The sequence below is a fragment of the Phalacrocorax aristotelis genome, chromosome 2 (genome assembly GCF_949628215.1).
Source record: "Phalacrocorax aristotelis chromosome 2, bGulAri2.1, whole genome shotgun sequence".
Taxonomy (NCBI): domain Eukaryota; kingdom Metazoa; phylum Chordata; class Aves; order Suliformes; family Phalacrocoracidae; genus Phalacrocorax; species Phalacrocorax aristotelis.
In genome coordinates, this window is record NC_134277.1 from 111640432 (window position 1) to 111660393 (window position 19962).

Sequence of the window (19962 nt, forward strand, 5' to 3'; positions counted from 1 at the left end):
CTACAAGATCAACTGTAAGACATTTAAATTAAAACTAAGTGTCAGTCTAGCAGGATTCACTCTTCCTCATCTCTTCTTGGGAAATTAGCAAAGGAGAAGAATACCGCTGTGCAACAGTGGCCACCATCATCAGCCACAGATCATTACACTAATGCGCTGGAGAATCAATCCAGCCCTCTTGACCTAGTAGTAAATAATTCAATTGGCAGGAAAGGAATAAAATGCAAGTGAACTGTCATGACCATCCACCCATTAACGCTGCCTCTAACTGAGCTTTATCAGCCGGGGTTTCTTTCAAAAGCAGTGGATTCAGCTAGAACTTCCTGACCTCCTCTGCCTGAGGAACGAGCAAGAGTGGTTTAGGATCTGAAAATGCCATTTTCATTCCAAATGAATAATGATGAGACAAAGGTCAGAGACTTATTATTTCATTACTGGTTTCAAAGTTAAGACTTGAGCCCCGCAATGCAAACGTGAGATGATATGCTTAGTTAAAAAGAATTAGTTTTAAAATCAGTAATATGCAAACAACTCAACATCTCTTCAGTTGATAAAGCAGCTAGCTCCTTTTTGTATTAAAAATTCAATCCATACAGAGAACATAGGTGCTGATGGGAAGGGGTGTTGCAGGATGTCATCCCGTCTACTTAGACAGAGGAAAGCCAAATAGACTTCTACAAAATGCTGTCTTTGACATTTTGTCTGGACAAGGTTTAAACAACACAGAAGCCGGACTTCAGATTTAGGTTTTTAGTTGGACTCCTCCATACAAATCTACCCAAACTACCAAAGCATATGAACCCCACTGATGTGAACAGGAATTAACATACAAATACTTCTGCAGCTGTGGGTTTTACTCTGGCCCAAGCAGAGGAGTTAACACAGTTGAAAAGCGAACAGAAGTCTTTTACCTGTTTGGTGATATCATAAACTATCACAGCTGCTGCTGAACCTCGGTAGTACATTGGAGCCAAGGAATGAAACTGTTAAAACATAACACACACACCCCAACAAAAATATCATTAATACATCCGAGTTATCACACTTTGTCAGGTCACAAAGACTTGCCATGGCAGGACCACCAGCTTTCTTTGATCCCATAGAGAACAGACATCTTTGGTAGTTGTCCATCTCTTATTTTCCTTAAATCCCAAGGAAGCAGAGCTCCCTTATCTCCTGCTGTGCTTCATCCTGCTGGATTTATGCCGTGAGCACTTACTGGTTCAATGCATCTTTTCCATTACAGGGCATGGACTCTGAGGATAAGTTTTGACATGAAGATCACCCACACTTGGAGGCCTAGCCTGATGGCATATACATCCCGTCCCCTGGCAAACAGCAATATTCTGCGTGGTAGTTGTAACAGACTGGATTCAGCTTGGGGTCAATTTTTGTAAAACTTTGCAAATCACTTGGATAAAATTAACTTGTCAGAAAACTCTGAACACCTGTCATGTTTAGTTACCCTATACTATGACAGATATTTTGGAAAAAGTGGATTCTTGAAGTTTAAGTTACTCTTTACCTTTTTGTTTCAAGGGAAACATCCTTTAAGGAAAAAAAATCAAGCAGGAAATATGTTTAGTATAACAACAGCTTGCCAATGAACAGCATAATTTTCATAATTTACCATGACTAAGCAGCTGATTTAGAATTTCAGCTTATAATTACACGGAGAAAGGAAGTCAAAAAGCCTTTCTGCTGATTCAACTAAACTTAGTCTTAAGCAAAGCAAAAATAATCTTTCTTGGAAAATACATTTAGTCTCACTGTACTCGCACAGCCATTTTACAAATTTTTATTTGTAAAGTCATCTGCAAAGGTTCATGCAAAGCTGCAGCTAGTAGCTGAGGTCAACTCCTAAATCAAATGCATTATTAGGACAAGGTATCTGTCTCACTGCCCTGTGTGTGTGCATGGATCCATGTGTTACATTGCAAACCTCTGCAGATTTACTGGATGCATCTTTTTCTCAGAACTGTAATTACGAACTGAGCATTTAGACCTAGCAGTCTCCATACTTCATGCTGCTTCATGCGTGAGGTATAAAGTGAGTTATTTGTAATACTGGTTCATTTGCCAGTTTGTAAGCTATTTATCACAGATCACACACTCCAGCTCAAGGTCAATACTTTCTCTTAGAACAGTGAGGATGCACAGCAGCGGTGACAGATGGTCGAGTGCTGAAGTGTTTTGGGGAGCGAGGCAGGTGGAAGAGCTCATTAATAGGAGAAAACAGCAGGAAGGAGGATGAGAAAAAGAGGAATCAGTCAAGAAGTAAGGTCTGAAGAAAAAGAATCAGCCAAGATCCTGAGGGAGTTGATTAGATGCGTGCCTTCTGGGCTTTTAGAGTGTGGCTTTATTACTTGCATGTTTAATGCAATAAACACTTTCCAGAATTTTTAGGCTTCCAGACCATGACAGAAGCTTCCAGCGTGTTGTGTTAAAGTACCCTGGAAATCAGGGACCTTAACTGTGGAAGGTAGATCTGACTTTTCATGGTGTCTGTACACCCCTCCCAGTCTGTAAACTCCTGGAAAAAACACACCCTACACACATGCTGATTTGGCTTTAATCTAGATTACAAGGTATTAATGAATTTACAAAGAGCTCTCAGACAACAGTAATCACACTTCACAGGAGCCGTGCAGTTAAACACACATGCTTCAAATTCCTTCAATACTGGCCCAGAAAGCACACTGAGAACCTGTATGACATCTTGGGAATTTCTCTCCCTTCTCTTTTGACCAGGTGACAAGAACACTTTCTTTAACAGCTGTTTCAATGAAGAATATTGGCAGTGCTAGGGCCAGAAAGTAAAAACAAAAATTAATAATTTTTAAAAAGCAAACAGAAAAGCTGACCTCTCTCACTGGATCCTGGACAAGTAGATTTTAATGGAACCAGGATGCAAACTACCATTTTTTGGATAGGATTAATTTTTGGCTGGATTCCCAAATCAGCTTGTGCATCAGATATGCCCCAGGCTCAGCCAAAAGGAAGGGGTGGGAAAGCGTGGCTGAGAAAAAGGAGGAAGGACAGGACCACTGGAAGCCAGATTCATATCAGTTTATTCCACACTCAAATAGCTCTGCACTTGCAGAACTACTTTGTACACTTCCCTCCTGGTACAGTGTACTGCCACTGTCAGTTTTACTCTTTTTTTCCCTACAATGAAAGCAATAATCCTTTTAAATCAGTGCAGGTAAAATGCAGAAACAAAGAAAATATCTTTTGAAACCTTTGGGGAGACTAATTAGTCACTTCAACAGCATGTTGCATCTCTGTAACAGAAACGCCAAACTATGTCAAACTGTGTTTGACCTGCTGCTTGTATCAAGAAACATAAAAAGTGGCAACCAGAGGCACAGCATGCAGGAGGAATGTAGTTCCTCTGCTACTTAAGACAAAATAATCTACTTAAATATTCCAATTCCTCACAAGCTTGGAAAGGAGGGCAAGATCACAGCAAGCTAGGCTCAGGAAGACAATTGCCTTTGAAAGACACTCAGGTTCAATAGGTGTTGTTAACGCATAGGTATTACCTCCCTATTCTACTGAAAATCTACTTACTTGCTCAGCTGACAGGACAGTTATTTCTTCTTTCGTGATCCTATAGCAATATTTTAGCTATAAGGCTTTTTAAAAGAAGGAAACATCCATATTTGGCCATGTAGTTTCAAAATTTGGGTTTTTTTAATTTCAAGTGATAGATTTCAATTGGCATCTAAGTTTATATTCCCATTTGGATAAACCTGACACAGAAGAGTTCATATTATACATTTGACAAAGTGACTAAAATGGGATTACAATGCATCTTAATGCAATTTCGTATGGTCTGTGATGAAGAAAAAGCACACTGAAATTGTTTAGTAACAACTGAAAGTACACTAGTAACAACTATTATCAGTTATTACAGTACAGAATATCAAATAAAACCAGAATGAAATCCCCTTCATCATTCTTTCGCACAGTCTAATAAACAACTAGGATGATACGCTATGGCCCAGTCATAAGAAATCACTGTTGTCCACAAGAAAACAGGAAAAGACTCTCTGCAATGCTGAATGAATCAAGAGGGGCTGAAAAATTATAACTCTGAGTAAGTTTCATGATCTAATAGACTCTTAACAAATGTGTTTTATGAGCATGGATTTTTCAATGTCACAAACATACTAGTAAAAATATTATGCAAATAATTATGTTTATTTGATTCTCCCTTTTTTTTGCTTTTTTTCTTCTTTTTTTCTTTTAAATCAGTGCCCAAAAGCAAAGTCCTCTTGAACCTTTTTCTGGCCTAATTACCTGGAAAAAGTGTGTCATGTAAAATTAATTAAAGGGATACAGAATACTAACATGCACATTTTTCACCTGCCAAGGACCAAATGTGGGACAGACACCCAAAACAACCGACACACAGAAAAGCAGTTCACAAAATTAAATCTCACAGGACTACCTTCTGCATTATGAATTACAATATCTATAACCTCGATTTCATAGCTCAGTATTTCTGTACGCAGTAATTCCCAAGAAAATTAGGAGAAACAGGAGCAGTTGGAGATTTGGCACGAGAGCAGCTCCTCTTCTTCTCCAGAAGGGCCACCTAAAATGCTTAGGCAGCCACCCCCTGACTCTGCCACACAGACACCAGGGCGCAATCCCCAGCTTGCCAGGGAGTCAGCCCCTCCATAACCCACAGCCGACACCAGCGCTCTGACAGGTGTCACCCCCACCTGCAGCCAGGAGCAGCTCAGGCTACCTCAGGTGAACAGGGAAACACGGACCCAAACCAGTTGTCTATCAGCTCCAACCATCACAAGTAACCACACTCGTAACCTGTTTCAAAAGCTGATCAAGACCCAGCCTAAAATCACCCAATTTTTTCCCATGTGACTCCTACAGGGATCATATTATTTTGACAATTAATAGAATTCTGAATTCCTAATTACTAAACTATTTGTAATTTACTTGCACCTTGAGTTACTAAAATTCAAGCATCAATGCCTGCCTTTAGCTGAAATATGAATACAGAGCAGTCTTTCAGTCTTAACTTTGCCAATCTGCTAAACTGGGCTCTTCCAGTCTGAAGATAAGGTAGTAGGGAGAAGGTGGGGTCTAATCACCTTTCTCTGCGCCTGGCCCAGTTTCAGTTCATGGTTCCTGACTGCCAGTGGCCAGGTTTGTAGGCAGTGCTCTAGACATAAAACAGTATTAAATGCACCCCCCCAACACCTATCACATTTCTCATGGCTGCATCATACACACATGATCATCCTTTAACCAGTAAATACATTCACAGATGGCTTTCCTTCTCTGTTTCCAAAAAATCTCCTACAACTTTACAGCATACGTCTTTGTTGCGAGTCAAAAGGTACAGGGACTTGCTACTTACACTACCAAATTTCATCCCCACCATTTCCTTCTATTGTCCTACCATTTCCACATATCCTTCTAGGCACCGGGAATACTTCCCATGTTTGTATAATGAGTAAACTGTCACCAGCAGCTCATCTACTTCATTTAGAATAAATATAAGAATTTGTTTAGATTATTGAAAATTATTATATATTGGAATTATTTAAATTATTATCACATAATTTTTAATTATTCTAAATTTGGAAGCCCTGTGCCTCTCAATCAGTATCCACAGGAAGTGTGGCTATTTGCAAATACTGACCCACTTCCACCACCCATTAGCGTGTTCTGCTTTTGTAGGGGTTTATAACAACTTGTGAGGCTGAGGTCACTAACCCATGCAATGTAATAGTTAAGGGGCACATTTTCCAATTCAACAGCTATAGCCCGGCCAAAAGGGTCATTCAAAATATAAATAAGAAACTTATCTCACCAAAAACCCAAAATTAATGACTTGGGTAGCTTCATGCAGACTTTTAAGACTCTCTTCCTTAGAGCACGCCACACAGCATGCTGTATCCCTTCACAGTCGCATAAGTACTGGTGCAATGCTAAGTGGGTACAGAGCACCTTCGTACTCATGCTCCTCTACCAACACGTCCACTTTGCACTTGTGGTTCATCATCTCTGCCACTAAGGAAGAAGCAGTGAGGCCACATGCATGTTAAGAAATTTCCTCTGAAAGCAGGTCCCCCTTTTCTCTCAGGATCTGACTAGAAACCACCCAACTTTGCAGCTGTACAGCCCTGCAACGTAGAGGACAAGTTCAGTTGTAAGTGGTGCAAATGCAAGTTCAGCATAACCAGAGTTGCTCTTGCTGATTCTAGGAGCATTGCGGGATTCCACACCCCCAATCTTCCCACCTCACTGAAGTCGACAGAAGCTTTGCCCTTGCAAAGGGCAGAAAAATGGAACCAACCAGCCATTAAGGAATTTACCACCGATTTAAATGCTCTCTAACATTTTGCTTTCTGTTTCATGGGCATCTCATCTTGGAGGGGTATATTTGGTCACGGGTAATGCTTTTCCCATTTCCTCTGTACTAACAGTACAGAATGGAGAAGAAGAAAAACCCAGCGAGTAGCTATATTACCACACTTAAAAGTAAAAAACAAATTCAAGGGAACACAGCACAAATCACACCCAAGCTGTGGTAGTGAAAGTCTCTTAACCATGTTTGATGTAATACTGGTTTAAAAAGCAAAACAGAGGCCAAATAAATACAGAAATAAAAAACAACATACTACCCCTGCCTATCTATATAGAGGCTGACAAATGCTGGTGAAGACAGCCTGCATTCATTCAATCTGCCAGGCACACCAGGGAACACTAATTCATGCCTGCAGTTCTTTGCACTATCCTGTAGTGCTACACCCCAGTGCTGGCTTACTGCCACAGCAGGGCTGTCTCTTCCAAGCTCTGCAGCCAAGAGGAAAAAAAAAAATCAGAACCAACAACAAAAAAAAAACCCACAACCCCTCTATTGGGTTGCTTTTATCATTCTAGACTGTGAATAACATTATTTTTCTTGCTGCAAAAGGATTATAATTCTGCCTACAAGCATGGCTGGAAAGGGTAAGGATGCACAGCGTACGCAGAACCAGGCCAGTGCTCAGCAACTGTTACACACCTGCTCACATCAATGGCTGAATTCAGCTAAGATTTTTCCTTTTGGTGCCTTTTCAAGCATCTGCAGGTGCATAGCAGCACAAGATTTGCTTCCTGACAGCTGTAATCGTTTGACTAGATTTCATTCTCATTCTTGAGGAGCTGCTCTCTGACTACATACCTTGCATCTGAGTGGCCAAGACCAAACCACTTGGCTCCTCTCAATGTTAGAGATCCTTACCCCTTCTTTATCTGGGTGCCATTAATGGTAAGGGCAGCCACAGCTTCTGGCTCTCTGCTAGCCGCTTATGTGCACAAGCAGCGACATAGCTCTGCAACTTCCTTCCCCTTCCTTTACACGCACTCACCTTTCTAGACTAGGACCTTCATGCACCTCAGTCCCCTTGCTCAGACGTCCATTCCCAGCTCCTCTGCAGGTGATTTTGTCCCATTTCTCCTGTCTTTGGCCCTTTCTGCCATGCTACCCCCACAAACCCCTTCAGTCTTATCCGCGAACCCACCTGAAGCAGATTCCTCCTCACGCTTCGGCTTCTGTTACTACAACCTGAACTGCTGGGGTTCTTGTGATGAAGAGCATGGTAGACCAGTGCCAGAAACACGTTACTACCAGCCTGTTTAGGAGAGCTGCCTTAACTGCATCTGTGGATCAGGTAAGCTCCCACACGGGAAGACCCAAAGGTTGCCACCACTGCATCTGCATTGCACAAGCTCATTGAAGCAGTCCGTGCACCAAGAACAGTACCTGTTTTACAGCTTGGCAGCCTCTACTTGCCCAAGTCTGGGCATTTACATGCCCTGTTCCTGTCACCTTCAAGGCAGCAGCTGCCAAAAAACAGAAAATTGGGGTGTGGAGAGAAGCAAAGGTGAAAAAACATAAGTGTCAAACATATTATCCTGACATATAAGCTTCTTGCACAAGAAGCGGCACAGGGAGGGATACAAAATTCCTGACATTCTCAGCTGGCAAAGAGCAAATGGAAAAATGTTATGCATGAAAGCCACTATCAGATACCATTTAGCGTTTTATAGCCTTGAGTAGTTCTCCTTACATGATTGAAGGCTGAGATGTCAGTTCTCAGGATTTGCAAGCCGAATAAATCAGGAAAGATCTGTCTGGCTCCAACCTACAGGTATTTTTTGCTAGTTAAATCGAAGAAGATACATATATAAGAATGAGCATTTTTCTCAAATATGTAAGAATTCTTAAAGTGAAGAGGGGGAAACTCCAACATTTTAGGACAATCTTTTGAAGATATTTTAAATAAGCAGAAAACTTAAATAATTAGAAAACTTTTGCAATATCACAGAAGTGACTTGTGCTTAGCCCTTCTGAAGTTTAAAGTCATTAAACAAAGGATGCAAAAGACACTACACCTAAACCATGGCTCACTGTCAAGCTACACATGCTACAAGTTTGTTGAAGCTTAAGAAAAAACACATCCACATGCATCTCCTAAATTATTTACCATGCTTTACGCTCAATCTAAAAATAGTAAAAATAACATATTCGCTTACTAGCTCTAACTCCACTTGTGCTCTCCCAAATGCACAAACTACCAAATCCCTTTGCAGCATGCGAGCAGTAGCTCCCTGCAGGGAGGTCGTTACACCACATACGAGGAACCACCTCCACACTGACTGAGCTGTGGGCTACCGTCAGAGTCACCTACACAAAACTGTAGAGCAAAATTTAGGCCGTGTCTTGACTACAGAAGTAATTCAAATCTTTGATAGTTGATGTTAACTCTTCTCAGGACAGTCTGGTTTCAGAGGAAGCATCCATAAACTCAGCAATTATGTTGCTCAGCTTAGGGGAAACATCCTAGTCAAGACTGTAGCAAGGACAAGTCCTCCTCTCAAGGAGGATTTTCACTCCTTTCCTTGTGACACTGTCTCTGAATCACCAGGACAACTATTGTCACTCAGAGGAGATGGGGCTATAAAGCGCTGTAGATATCTCATCAGTCAGCCTTTTCCTGGAAATGGAGCAGGTTTTTTAAAAAAAAAAAAAAAAAAAAAGCCCACAACTCAGGGTAATTCCTATCAAGGTTTAAATTGGGCTCAAGTAATTGAGGCTCCTTCTATTAAACAAAATTAAAAATCCCGGAGTTCACCACAGTAAATTTAAAAGGGACAGAGATAAATTATCCTGCCCTAGAAACATTGCCCTCAGGCTCCCTAACTATTTCCTCCAATATTCCTCAGCTGGCAAAATGGAGAGCTGGCAGCCACCCAAGGTATTCAGACAAAGCATTGTAATTAGAAGCTACTTAGGGCACCATGAACCAAAATATATGCTAATAAAAACATCATTAACTAACTTGTGAATAGACTCTTCTTAGAGGAGGGAAACAATAACATAATTGTCATGCATTTAAGTCCTGAAGTCCACACAGCAACAATTTAAAGTTGATGGGGGAAAAGTGGGATAGGGAAAACAGTGACATTTGGAAAATAGTTGGGTGGAGGGAAAGTGACTCTGAGAAACAGAATAAAGTGAGCTTGTCTGATAGCAACTGGGTCTGCAGAGACCAGTAATTAAGCACAGAAAGCAGGGGGATTTTGTTAAGTGTGCTGCCAGTTTAAGGTTCTCCCTACCCAAAAAAGGGAGAAAAAAAACCAAGATAAAAGGATTAAGAAGATACCTCCTTTTGTAATCAAGTACAATGTGCATTTTCCACAGTGAGAGCTGCTGGAAAGCTACATCCCCCTCTCCAAGAAGCACGCTGAGCATTCACTCCCACCATGGCTATGACAGAAACGCTTTTGATCTCCATTTTCTGCTGCATTATTGTCATTCTGCAGAAGTGACGTTTGCTCGTTATTTCCCACAAAATGGCAATTCCGGTTCCCTCTCTACTCTGCCTACAATTCCAAGTTTCCTGACACAAAAGAAATAAAATATTATATCTATTATCCATATGAATCAGAACTTATCTGTTCACCATGACCAACCTCAGACGGGCTGGCCTGTACATTAAAAGTTCTTCAGCTAACTCGGGTGTTCCCACAAGCTTCCAAACGCAACAATGACCAGCATTTCTGAAGGCTTGCAACGTTACAAGTGGCTATCTGAAAGTTGATTTAATGCCTCAAGGGGGTGCTGAGCGCTTCCAGCTGGCTTCTCTGAGCACCCAGGACACAACTCCTTTTCAGAAGTAGCCACATGAATTTACAGTTTCTCCCAGCTGACCAGAGGCAGACAGAAGGCACAGTGGATCTCACAGAGCATTGCTTAAATAAGCGCTTGTGACTAAGATATTTAAGAGTGGTTTCTCTATACTCTCCAAACTGGCAGTTTCCCAGTTCATTGCCCAGAGAAACCCCTGGAAAACCAAAAAGAAAACTCATGAAACTCATGAGCAAGGAGCACAGAAGTGCTGCTGCTGTTGTTTCGCCTGCCTCCTCTACCATGGGCAAAGTTTGAGCTTAACTTTCATGGCATAAGAAGGCTTCAGTTAAAATTTCACCCAGGGCTCTTCTGCTGTGAAGGTGCCACATCGCACATAGACACAGCAACACCTGGCACAGCTGGGGAAGCAGAGTGCCCCGACTCCAGAATAAGCACATGCAAGTCCTATACTTGGCCTTGCGTTTAGGAGAAAAAAAAACAAAACGAAGGCAATGGTGAAAGAGCAGGAAGTCCTGAACACTGCTATCAGCAGTATAGACAATAGGGGTATTAACAAAACCTCCAGACTTTAACAGTGGAACATAAAGCCTCAATGAAAATCACAAAGAACAAGGGAAGGACAAAAGCTCTCAAAGCTGAAACATCACTCAGAAGACATTTATGAAACACTATGAAAAAGAGCAATAGGCCCAGAGGCTGAGGTAGGCTGGAAGCTTTGGGTCATCACTGTTGTTCAGAGAGTAACATGAAAGAAATTAACAGGGGGAGATATTTGTTCTTGAACAGCAGGTCAGAAGGAGCAACACAAAGTAACCAAAATTCCAGACACAAATTAAAGTGAATAAGCTATTGAGAAGCATCATGTGTTTAGCTGTAAAACGGGGATGTTCTAGGACAGAGAACAATCTGGAACAGTATGGACCTCACTTTGGGAAACTTGTATGCCTTGGTAGCTAGCACTCAATAGCCACCAACTTTGTTTGCTGTATCACCCCAGGTTTCCTAGAGTCCTAGCGAAGGAATAGGAATAGACTGTGCAAACACAGAAGAAAAAGACAGTCCCTGGCCTAAAGAGGTTACCAGTCATGTTTACACATGAAAACCTGTAATATAACTTATCTGTAACAGATTCTGAGCTATTTAAGAAGGTTTGTGGTGGTCGCTGCTCATCATTGTTGGACACACACACAAGAAACAAAAAGGAAAGCAGATGTTTGAAAAATGACAAGCTTAAAAATAATTGAGAGGAAACGTAAGGTACTTGATGGGAAGGATGGATTTTGTGTCCAAGAGTCAGAGCTCAGTCACAGACTTCCTGCCTCAAGTGAGGCATCATTTAGTTCAGTAAATACGACTTTATTAATATTCACCTACTCTAAAAAAAAAAAAAAGCTTTGAGAATCTTAAGACTACATGGGAAAATAGGTTAATGCGTATACCTAAATGTCCAGAACTGAATTTTGTGTGCTAAAGAGCTAAAAGGATTAAAAACAAAAGAACACTGAGCAGGGCAGCAGAGGGAAGAGAGAACAAGCAAGGAAACTCAAACTATGGGAAAGAAAACTAAACCTTTGCTACCTCTCCCAATAATTAGTCAGTTAACAGTTCCAGACTATGCAGAAATGGAACAAACAAGATTCAAGGGAAAGAATGCTACACTTCAAATATCTTTTTCAAGATCAGTTTTCCCATTATAAATAACATACTGAATTGCTAAGAGTCAACAGATTTCGTCAGGGCCAATTTATGTCATGCTGAGCATTGTAAATAAAAGCACAAGCATTTCCTGCACTGAACAGCAAAAATCTTCATCGCCCGCAATTGACATACAAGGTATGGAGAATCCAGTGGGATGTATCAGTACTTGACAATACAGCCTGTATAAGCGTCTCAGTTTACCCCAACTTAACATGAGCATAGCTACACTTTTCTATGATCAGGAACAGTGCAATTTCACAAGAAAGTTTGAAGATATTTTAAAATGTGTGCATGTTTCCATTTCTTTCAAACTTCTCAAGATAAATGTGGGCATACATTAAGAGAACTCTACAGTTTTACAGCCTATTACTGTCTACTACTGTCACTGAGGCTACTAAAAGAAATAGATGACCAACCAGGCTTACCTACAGTCCAGATGAACTAATGCCCATAAATTCCATTACGGCTTTTTTGAAAAGACAAAGGAAAAGCTACTTAATTTGAGCAATTCACTTCACACATTCAAAAAATTAAGACAAAAACACTAAGTGGTTCAGGTTGCTGGTGCTAATTTCCAATATAAATACAGCAGACATAACCCATGCCCATATTCAATGTCCCAACTCGGGACAACCCCGGAGTCATCAGCTAAGCTCAGACCACCGCTAGCCCATGTGCTGGAAGTCAAGTATTTTTCCAACACCAACAAAAGCTGCCACATAAACCTGATGAAACCAGAGGGGAGCTGGAGACCGCCTGAGCACTGCTCGAGGAGGAAAGTGGCTGACAATTCACACCAGGATTTTTTATTTTTTGTTTTTTAAAGGCAAGTAGTATGGTCAGCCTGCCTTTGTATTTTCCCCACCTGTGAAATGGGAATCTATATACTCAGTGACTGCTGACCACCTGCTTTGCAGAGCCTTGCAAAGATTCAGTAAGTTTATACTTAAAGTCTTCTGAAGATGAAAGGTTTAGAAAAAGTATCCCAACACATTAAAAGAGACGGGAATAACAAAAGACATACTGAGAAGTAATACTCACCCGTTCCTGACCAGCTGTGTCCCAGATCAGAAATTTATGAAGCTCATTCCCACAAGGCACAGTTTTAGTCATGAAGGATGCTCTGAAAAGAAGGAAGCAGCAGAAGTTTGCAACATGACTGATACTCTCAATATGCAACCTATAGACTTTAGCCAGTTCTGCTGGGTCAGGCTGCATATGGGGAAACTCCAAAACCTTGATAAAATGCTGACAGAAGTGAAACTCTCCACTTTCTCAGATAAAATATATGGTACCTATAAATGAATTTTAAAAAAAGGGAAAAGCCTCTGAGGACATTTGTGCATGGCCCCAGGACCACAAATGCTCCTGCCACTCACATGTAGCTTTCTGCTGTTAGCTAGCTCCATCTTCTCGGTGATATGGACCTGAGCAAAAGGCATCAGCCAGCATCATACCAGGTGACAAATGTGCAACTCTTCAGTTAAACCTAAGACAATGGATCACCAGGGAACAGAAGAGTCACCTGCTGGAATGCATGTGGTGAACAAAGAGTTCTTCCCTCTCTCAACTCAGATGAATAAATCTTTGTGGCTTCTTGTATTTTTTGTAGGAAATACTATTTGTCTGTGTTTTCACAGTGTGATTTTTCTTTTAAGAAAGAGGGTTACATTTATAGCCTTTTTCTATACTACAGCATTTCAACCGAAAACTGGCTAGGAGAGACTGACAAACTCTGGTAGATTCCCTGCCCCCTCCCCCCATCCTATCTGGACACTGCTGGACAATTTCTGTTGTGGTAACTTTTTTCCTGGCTCAGGAAGGCATGTGATAAAATGCACTGTCATTACAAAAGCACTGAATGACATAAAATGACATATCACTGATCAAAACATTTCCTGAGAAAGATATAGCAGAGTTCTCCTCTATAGCCATTTTCAGATTACTCGAATTTAACAATGCTGCATTCCTTATAAAAATATTAAGTAAGGCCAAAAAAAGTACACCCTTTTCTTTGGTTATTTTCAGGATATGTGCTTTCAGCTGTCACTCTCCTTCTCAAAGCATTAAGCAAAACTTTACAACTTCGAAAGCAGGAACTTTAGAGCTGCAGTAGCTACTGTAGATTGCAAGGATTGTATACTTAAAACATTTGATTAATTTGAAGAAAGTAAAAATAAAAACCTTATCTACATAGACAAGTAATATCACCTGCATGCAAACCAGCCTTCACATTTTAATCTTCAAACAGAAAAATAATTTCCCTCTGTTATCATAATTATGAAAATTAAAGGGATTTTTTTTCCATTTGAGCAGAAGACATTTACTTAGCAACAACAACTACTCGGGGAAAAAGGCTGATGATGATTTAGAAGTAAAGAACTACTCAAGTTCCCACAAATTCTTTCACTGCAAAGTGTCCTTCAGTCGGTAATGTTATTCATTACACGCTTCCTTTATCTCTGTCCATTTTTCTCTATTCATTACACTCAGGAGTCCAAAATTGTTCTGAACTTCAACGTGCAACTTCCAGCTGAGAGTCCTTCATGCATCAAAAGGCAGAGCTTTGGAAGATACCGTCCAACCCTCTGAACAACACACAGCAATCAATACCAATCCTTCACTGGTGATTTAAAACAACTCTAACACACAAGCCAGATCAGCCCTTCCCACCCAAATTACTCCTTTGTGAACACTACATATGAGCTTCCTTTTCCGTAAGGGATCAAAAATTTTCAAAGTTCTCCAGGTAACGCTGGACTTAGTAGATTTGTCCCTAAGATGTGAAAAGAAAAAAATTTTGGAATTGTAACCACCTGCAGGACTAATCAGCTTCTTATGGTCTGACACATGGAAGCTTGGCAGTTTTTAAAGAAGAACAGGTATGAATTAATTCTACCTAGTTCAAATTGCATTGTCCCTGTTTTGAGAAAGACAGGATAATGTAACATGTCTTAAGCCTAGATGAAAGGATGTCCACACCTGGGAACAGACACTGTCCATGTTCCAGCCCAGCCTGCCAGGACACACAACGTACGTACATTAAAGGGCTCCCCACAGTACTCAGCCATGGGGTGTCCTGGTCATTGTGCAGATCCGTGTGCCTCTTTGGGTTGTGGGGTTTTGGTTGTTCAAGCTCCAAGGATCAGGTTCGACACCTCATTGACCAGCCGGAACTAAAGCGATTTTAATCCTAAGGTCCTATGACCAAAACCACAATGTAAAGTGGGAAGCTCTTGACAAGACGAAAAGAAGAGGACACCAGCCAAGTAAGACATCTAAGAATCTTAAGTGTAAGGTGGGTGAGAAAATCAAAACAGAACAGCTGGAAGTCATGGCTATGCCCAACACAAGTCGATACAGCGTGGTTCTGGACAGCCCCAGAGGAAGATGTGATTATAAGAGACACCATTTGCAGGAGGAGAATGGCAGAGCTCTGTCAGCCTCTCCATTACAGATGATGCTGCAATGTAGCTAAGCTGAGGCCCCCTCTGTATTCCCAGAACAGGGAGAGCAGAGCAGACCTGGTTCAGGGCAGACAGACTCTCTAAACAGGTAGCACGAGCTGAAAGCCATCAAAGGAGACGAAGGGGTTCAGTGAGTTTGATAAACTGGAGAAAAAAAAGACATACAGTATTCAGAGACTTGAAAGTAAGGAAAAGAAACAAGCTCAGCAGAGAGCAGTGAGTTAAAAATACATAGAAGAAAAAAAGATATTATGTGTGGTACTTACCCAATAGTAGGACTAATATTGTGATCAAAGTGGTCCTGGACAAATCGACAAACAATGCTTGATTTCCCAACCCCAGTATCCTGAAAATAAAGGAAAGCATGACAGTGAGTTCAAGAGACTCTAGATATCAATACTGCACCTGAAGAAACAGTCAAATATTTATTTGTGAAATTACATCCTCTCTAGTGGCAAGTGGGGCAGATTAAACATTTCAAAAGAAAAGTGAGCACGTGGATTATCCTTTTCTAATGTCAGCATTGTGAATGGAGCTCCCTGGTCCCCTTCCCAACATTCCCTTCTCTCCAAGCTGTTTGTTTTTTTGAGTGGATTTTATATTCCTCTTTCAAGGACTGCAGTACTTCAAGCATAACCATTTACTTGTACAAGAAAATCCTGTGCTTGCAAACACATGGTACATTACCCAGCAAAAGCAGGGCAGCCCAAGCATGCTTCCAGTCTTCCATTAGATTACTAAAACCAACCTTTTAGTACTCTGACAGCACTAACTTAGTAGAACTAACCTTTCCACAGCAAGACAAACAAGGCTGCTTGGTGGAAACTTTGCAGAGGCTTCAGGTGGTTTTGAAAAGGCAGGAATCCTACGAGTTGCATCCCCAGAGATGTGCAACTATCCCTGTGCAGGTTGTTACTGGACTGCAGTGAAACAGCATTACTTTAAAAGCAACACAACTTGCTCTTTACACTGCAGCGTGGCATGCTGCTTCCATTTGCAGGAACAGTCTTTTTTTACCCACCCCCCAAAAAGCTGCATTTTTCAGTTTGTCTCTGCTATTCCATGAAGCCTTGGATGATAGGTAGAACAACATAAATTATATAGACAATTATCAAGGAAGAAGAACAGCAATATCACGATGTCTCCCATAGAATTGCAAAGAGTCTCCTTAGAGACAAAAAGGATGCCAGGAAATCGATCCTGACCTTTCCAAGACATTAACAATGACAGCCCAGGGTCCAATCTGACTCATTAAAAAGTCAATGGAAAGTTTTCTATTAATTTCATTTGAAGTGATTGCAGAACTACCAGATTGCACTTGGTAGTTCCATTTGTATCCACATTTTAAGACACTTGACTAATTTACATACATTTCTTTAAAAATGCCAGGACAAGAGAATGCAGTTTGTTGAGAGAACCACACACATCACCACTTATTTAAAAAAAAAAACCCTTTGCCTTTCCTGTAACGTTTTGCAATATTTTCTCTTATTTTTGAATACGAAAGAAAAAGAATGCCCATAGTTAAGATTTCCTTTCACCATGTTTAAATGAAACTCTATCGCCACTGCAAGCAAAGCCTTTATAGGCAGCATTATTAGAAAACCATCACTTAAACTCTCATATTTAATTCAAAGCTGTCCTTAGTCAGCTTAAAAGCCATAACAAATGCTCATGCTACACAGATGGTTATCTACTGTGTTCAATCAATAAGAAAAAAGATCAAAGAGAGGAGCAGTGTTTAAAACCAGCCCCGTAGCCTTTGATCAATAGCAGCAACACATCCTGTTGTTATTGCCAAATTTTGCCTTCATTATCAATTCCAGCTGACATCTCTGCATAATTACTAGACCAGGATGGCAGCACATATTAAACAAAACAAAACAAACAAAATAAAAGGTCCTCTGTGCTGAAACTGAGGATCTAATTTTCATTCCAGATTTTAAATGTTGTGGAGAAACCAGAACTACCACCCGCTGGGTGCGAAGAATTACATTTTCCCCTTGTGGGGACACAGTTTCTGCCACCATGCTTGAAACTCAACATTGACACCCATGACCCGGTGATGCTTTAGATTCATGTATTTCCTTCAGCTCCCTTGACAGGTCACTCAGAAGAACATCTGTGATTACAGCTCCCGAGCAAGAGGATCCTGGTCTCTGGCAGAGATGTGACATCCACAAGCATGGATGAGCTTAGCTCATTTTCCTGGAAGCTCCCTACCTCTTCATCCTGCAGTTTGTGGATCTTACACTTCATGCTAACATTAAATGAACTTTAAAAGTTTCTATTACCCTTGCATCTCTCACAGCAAGCATAGCTAAACTTAAGCCTGTGCCAGGTACAGTGATAGCCCTCAAATAGCTTCAAAACCCTCTTACACTTTGCTCCTAGGGTTGCTTGGGCTACCAAGAGAGCTAAATTTACCCCTGGTGTAACTCCAGTGAAACCAATGGACTTGGACCACAAATTAACCTGCCTTTAGAATGACCATGGTTGCAGTCAGTGGCCAGCACTCTCCAGGAGCCAGGCAATTTATTGCACCAAGGAGTTCAGTTGAAACAAGCACTCCCAGCTTCTGTTTTGTTGCCTGGAGGGTGGAAACGGCTGGCTACCGGGAGTATAATTAGAACACAGAGGGGAAGGAAATAAAAAAGAAAAAGCTTCCTACTTAAGGCAGTGATTGTCACTCCATCGCGGGATTTAGAACTGCTTAGACAGTTTCCTGTCCATGTTACCGTACTCGCATCCATCAAACAATATGCTCACCTGCCTGAAAGCAAAGCAAATCATGGTGCATGAGCATTATACAACTTGAAAACTTAGTAGAAATCTTTTACTGCTAATCAGACCTTATCTTTTACTGACAATAGGGAACTGTCTGTCAGGTCAATCTCACAGAAGTGAAGGAAAGCATGGTTGCTTTAAAGACACTGAAAAGGCATTCACTTCTCAGCAATGCATTGAAATTAAACCTCCATGCTAAGGCTGTACAAAGCTTTCCTGCTACCACCTAATTTTCCTTTACTATATGGTCTTCCTCTACATACATCCATTTTTCTAACATCTGATGGGGATGATCATCCTTGGATTTTTTTTTTTTCCCCTTTTTCTTCAAAATGTTTATAACAGATTTGTCAAGCCACATGCCTGCGTAACACTCCGGCATGCAGGTGAGTTATGTTTTCAGTTCTCAGAGTTCTGCTTTTTGCCAGCTTTTTACACTCTCTAATCCATTTTTCTTTTTTGTTTTACTCCACGTTGGTGTACATATAACATCAAACATACAGCAAGGAATAACATTTCAGTTTATGTAGAAGGTCACAGCGGAATTGAGCTGAGTGGATTGGACAAGTTTCAGAAACTGAGAATATCCTCAGGAATTACATCGTACTTCAAGGAACGGATCCTGCAATCCTTCAGAAAAATCCTTATCCATGGGAAATCCAAAGGTTTCAGCACTACACTAATTGATCAAGAGCATACCACTCCACGAAAAGAGTAAATATAAAATAATTATTCTGAATCAAGGTGTTCATGGTGCATTTGATGAGTCACTCACAGGACCAACTGCATGTTTTGCTTTTAATATCAGTTATAAACTGCATTGTACCAAGATAAGCAAAAACTGTGGAGTGGGGTGGGGAGGAAGGAAAGGAATAGAAATGTAATCCAGAGTAAATTACTTGCTATCAGTTCACCAGAAGAAATACCTACAACTTCAGAATCTCCCACTGGACATCCAAAACAGATACGGAAATTTGAAGCCATATCAGATGTCTCTGATAAATACAAGGAATCAATGCAAGCATGACCAATTCCTGATTTTTAACCCTTAACCCTGAAAAGACGTTCTCTATTCCTCTAAAATCCTCTACCCACAGATTTAAGCATGAGGATTTTAAGAGCATCAGAATGGAGAGCAGCATGCCACAAAAAACAGTGCATCCACCCACACTCCTGCTCGCAGAGAACCACCCCACTTGGCTCTCCTTGGTTCACTTTACTGTAAAGGAGGTGAGATGGTATTTCAAAGCTAGCAGAATTACAGGATGCTGGCAACTAATTTGTAGGCGAACAACTGAGCTGCTGATTTCTGGCTGATTAGCAGCAGCATAGAAGAAGATTTTTTTTAAAAAAAAAGCAGAGGTTCAATATGAGCAATATATTAAGAAAGAAAACCATTTTCCCATTACAAACAGGCAGCACATCCACTGTTCCAGATGTGTGCATCCAGAAAAAACTGATGCAGAAAAATTTAGCTCTTTAATTTAAATCTGGATGTCTCATTTATACCTTTGCACAACCATAGGGCTCAGTCTTCCAAGCACTTCTCCAATATTACTCTGTAAACACATCCCTGACTAGGACTTTAGTCTTCATATTTTAATAGTTTTTAATAGATTCAGATGGGTCGAGTACGGTTGTGCTGAGGAAACTAAACTCTTCATGTAAATTCTTTTTACATCTAAAATGGAATAAATGTTGAATTCACAAAAAAATCCACACATATGACTGATGACTAAACAGCAGCCCTATAATTATGCACACTGCTGCAACAGCTATTTTATTCTTGACTACTCAGAATCTTCCTGTGCTATGTTATCACAGAAGGCTTTT

At 40.7% G+C, this 19962-nt stretch overlaps 1 protein-coding gene across 2 annotated transcripts in view; it reads right to left on the bottom strand.

Annotated features, from left to right (window-relative positions):
* Positions 1-19962, bottom strand: part of RAB31 (RAB31, member RAS oncogene family) — a 63323-nt gene that overhangs the window by 21470 nt on the left and 21891 nt on the right. For both annotated transcript variants that reach the window (XM_075084691.1, XM_075084690.1), the window contains exons 2-4: positions 15609-15688; positions 12917-12998; positions 912-983 (exon numbers count right to left, since the gene is read on the bottom strand). In XM_075084691.1, the coding sequence (XP_074940792.1) occupies positions 912-983; positions 12917-12998; positions 15609-15688 (234 nt within the window). The remainder of the gene's footprint in view (positions 1-911; positions 984-12916; positions 12999-15608; positions 15689-19962) is intronic.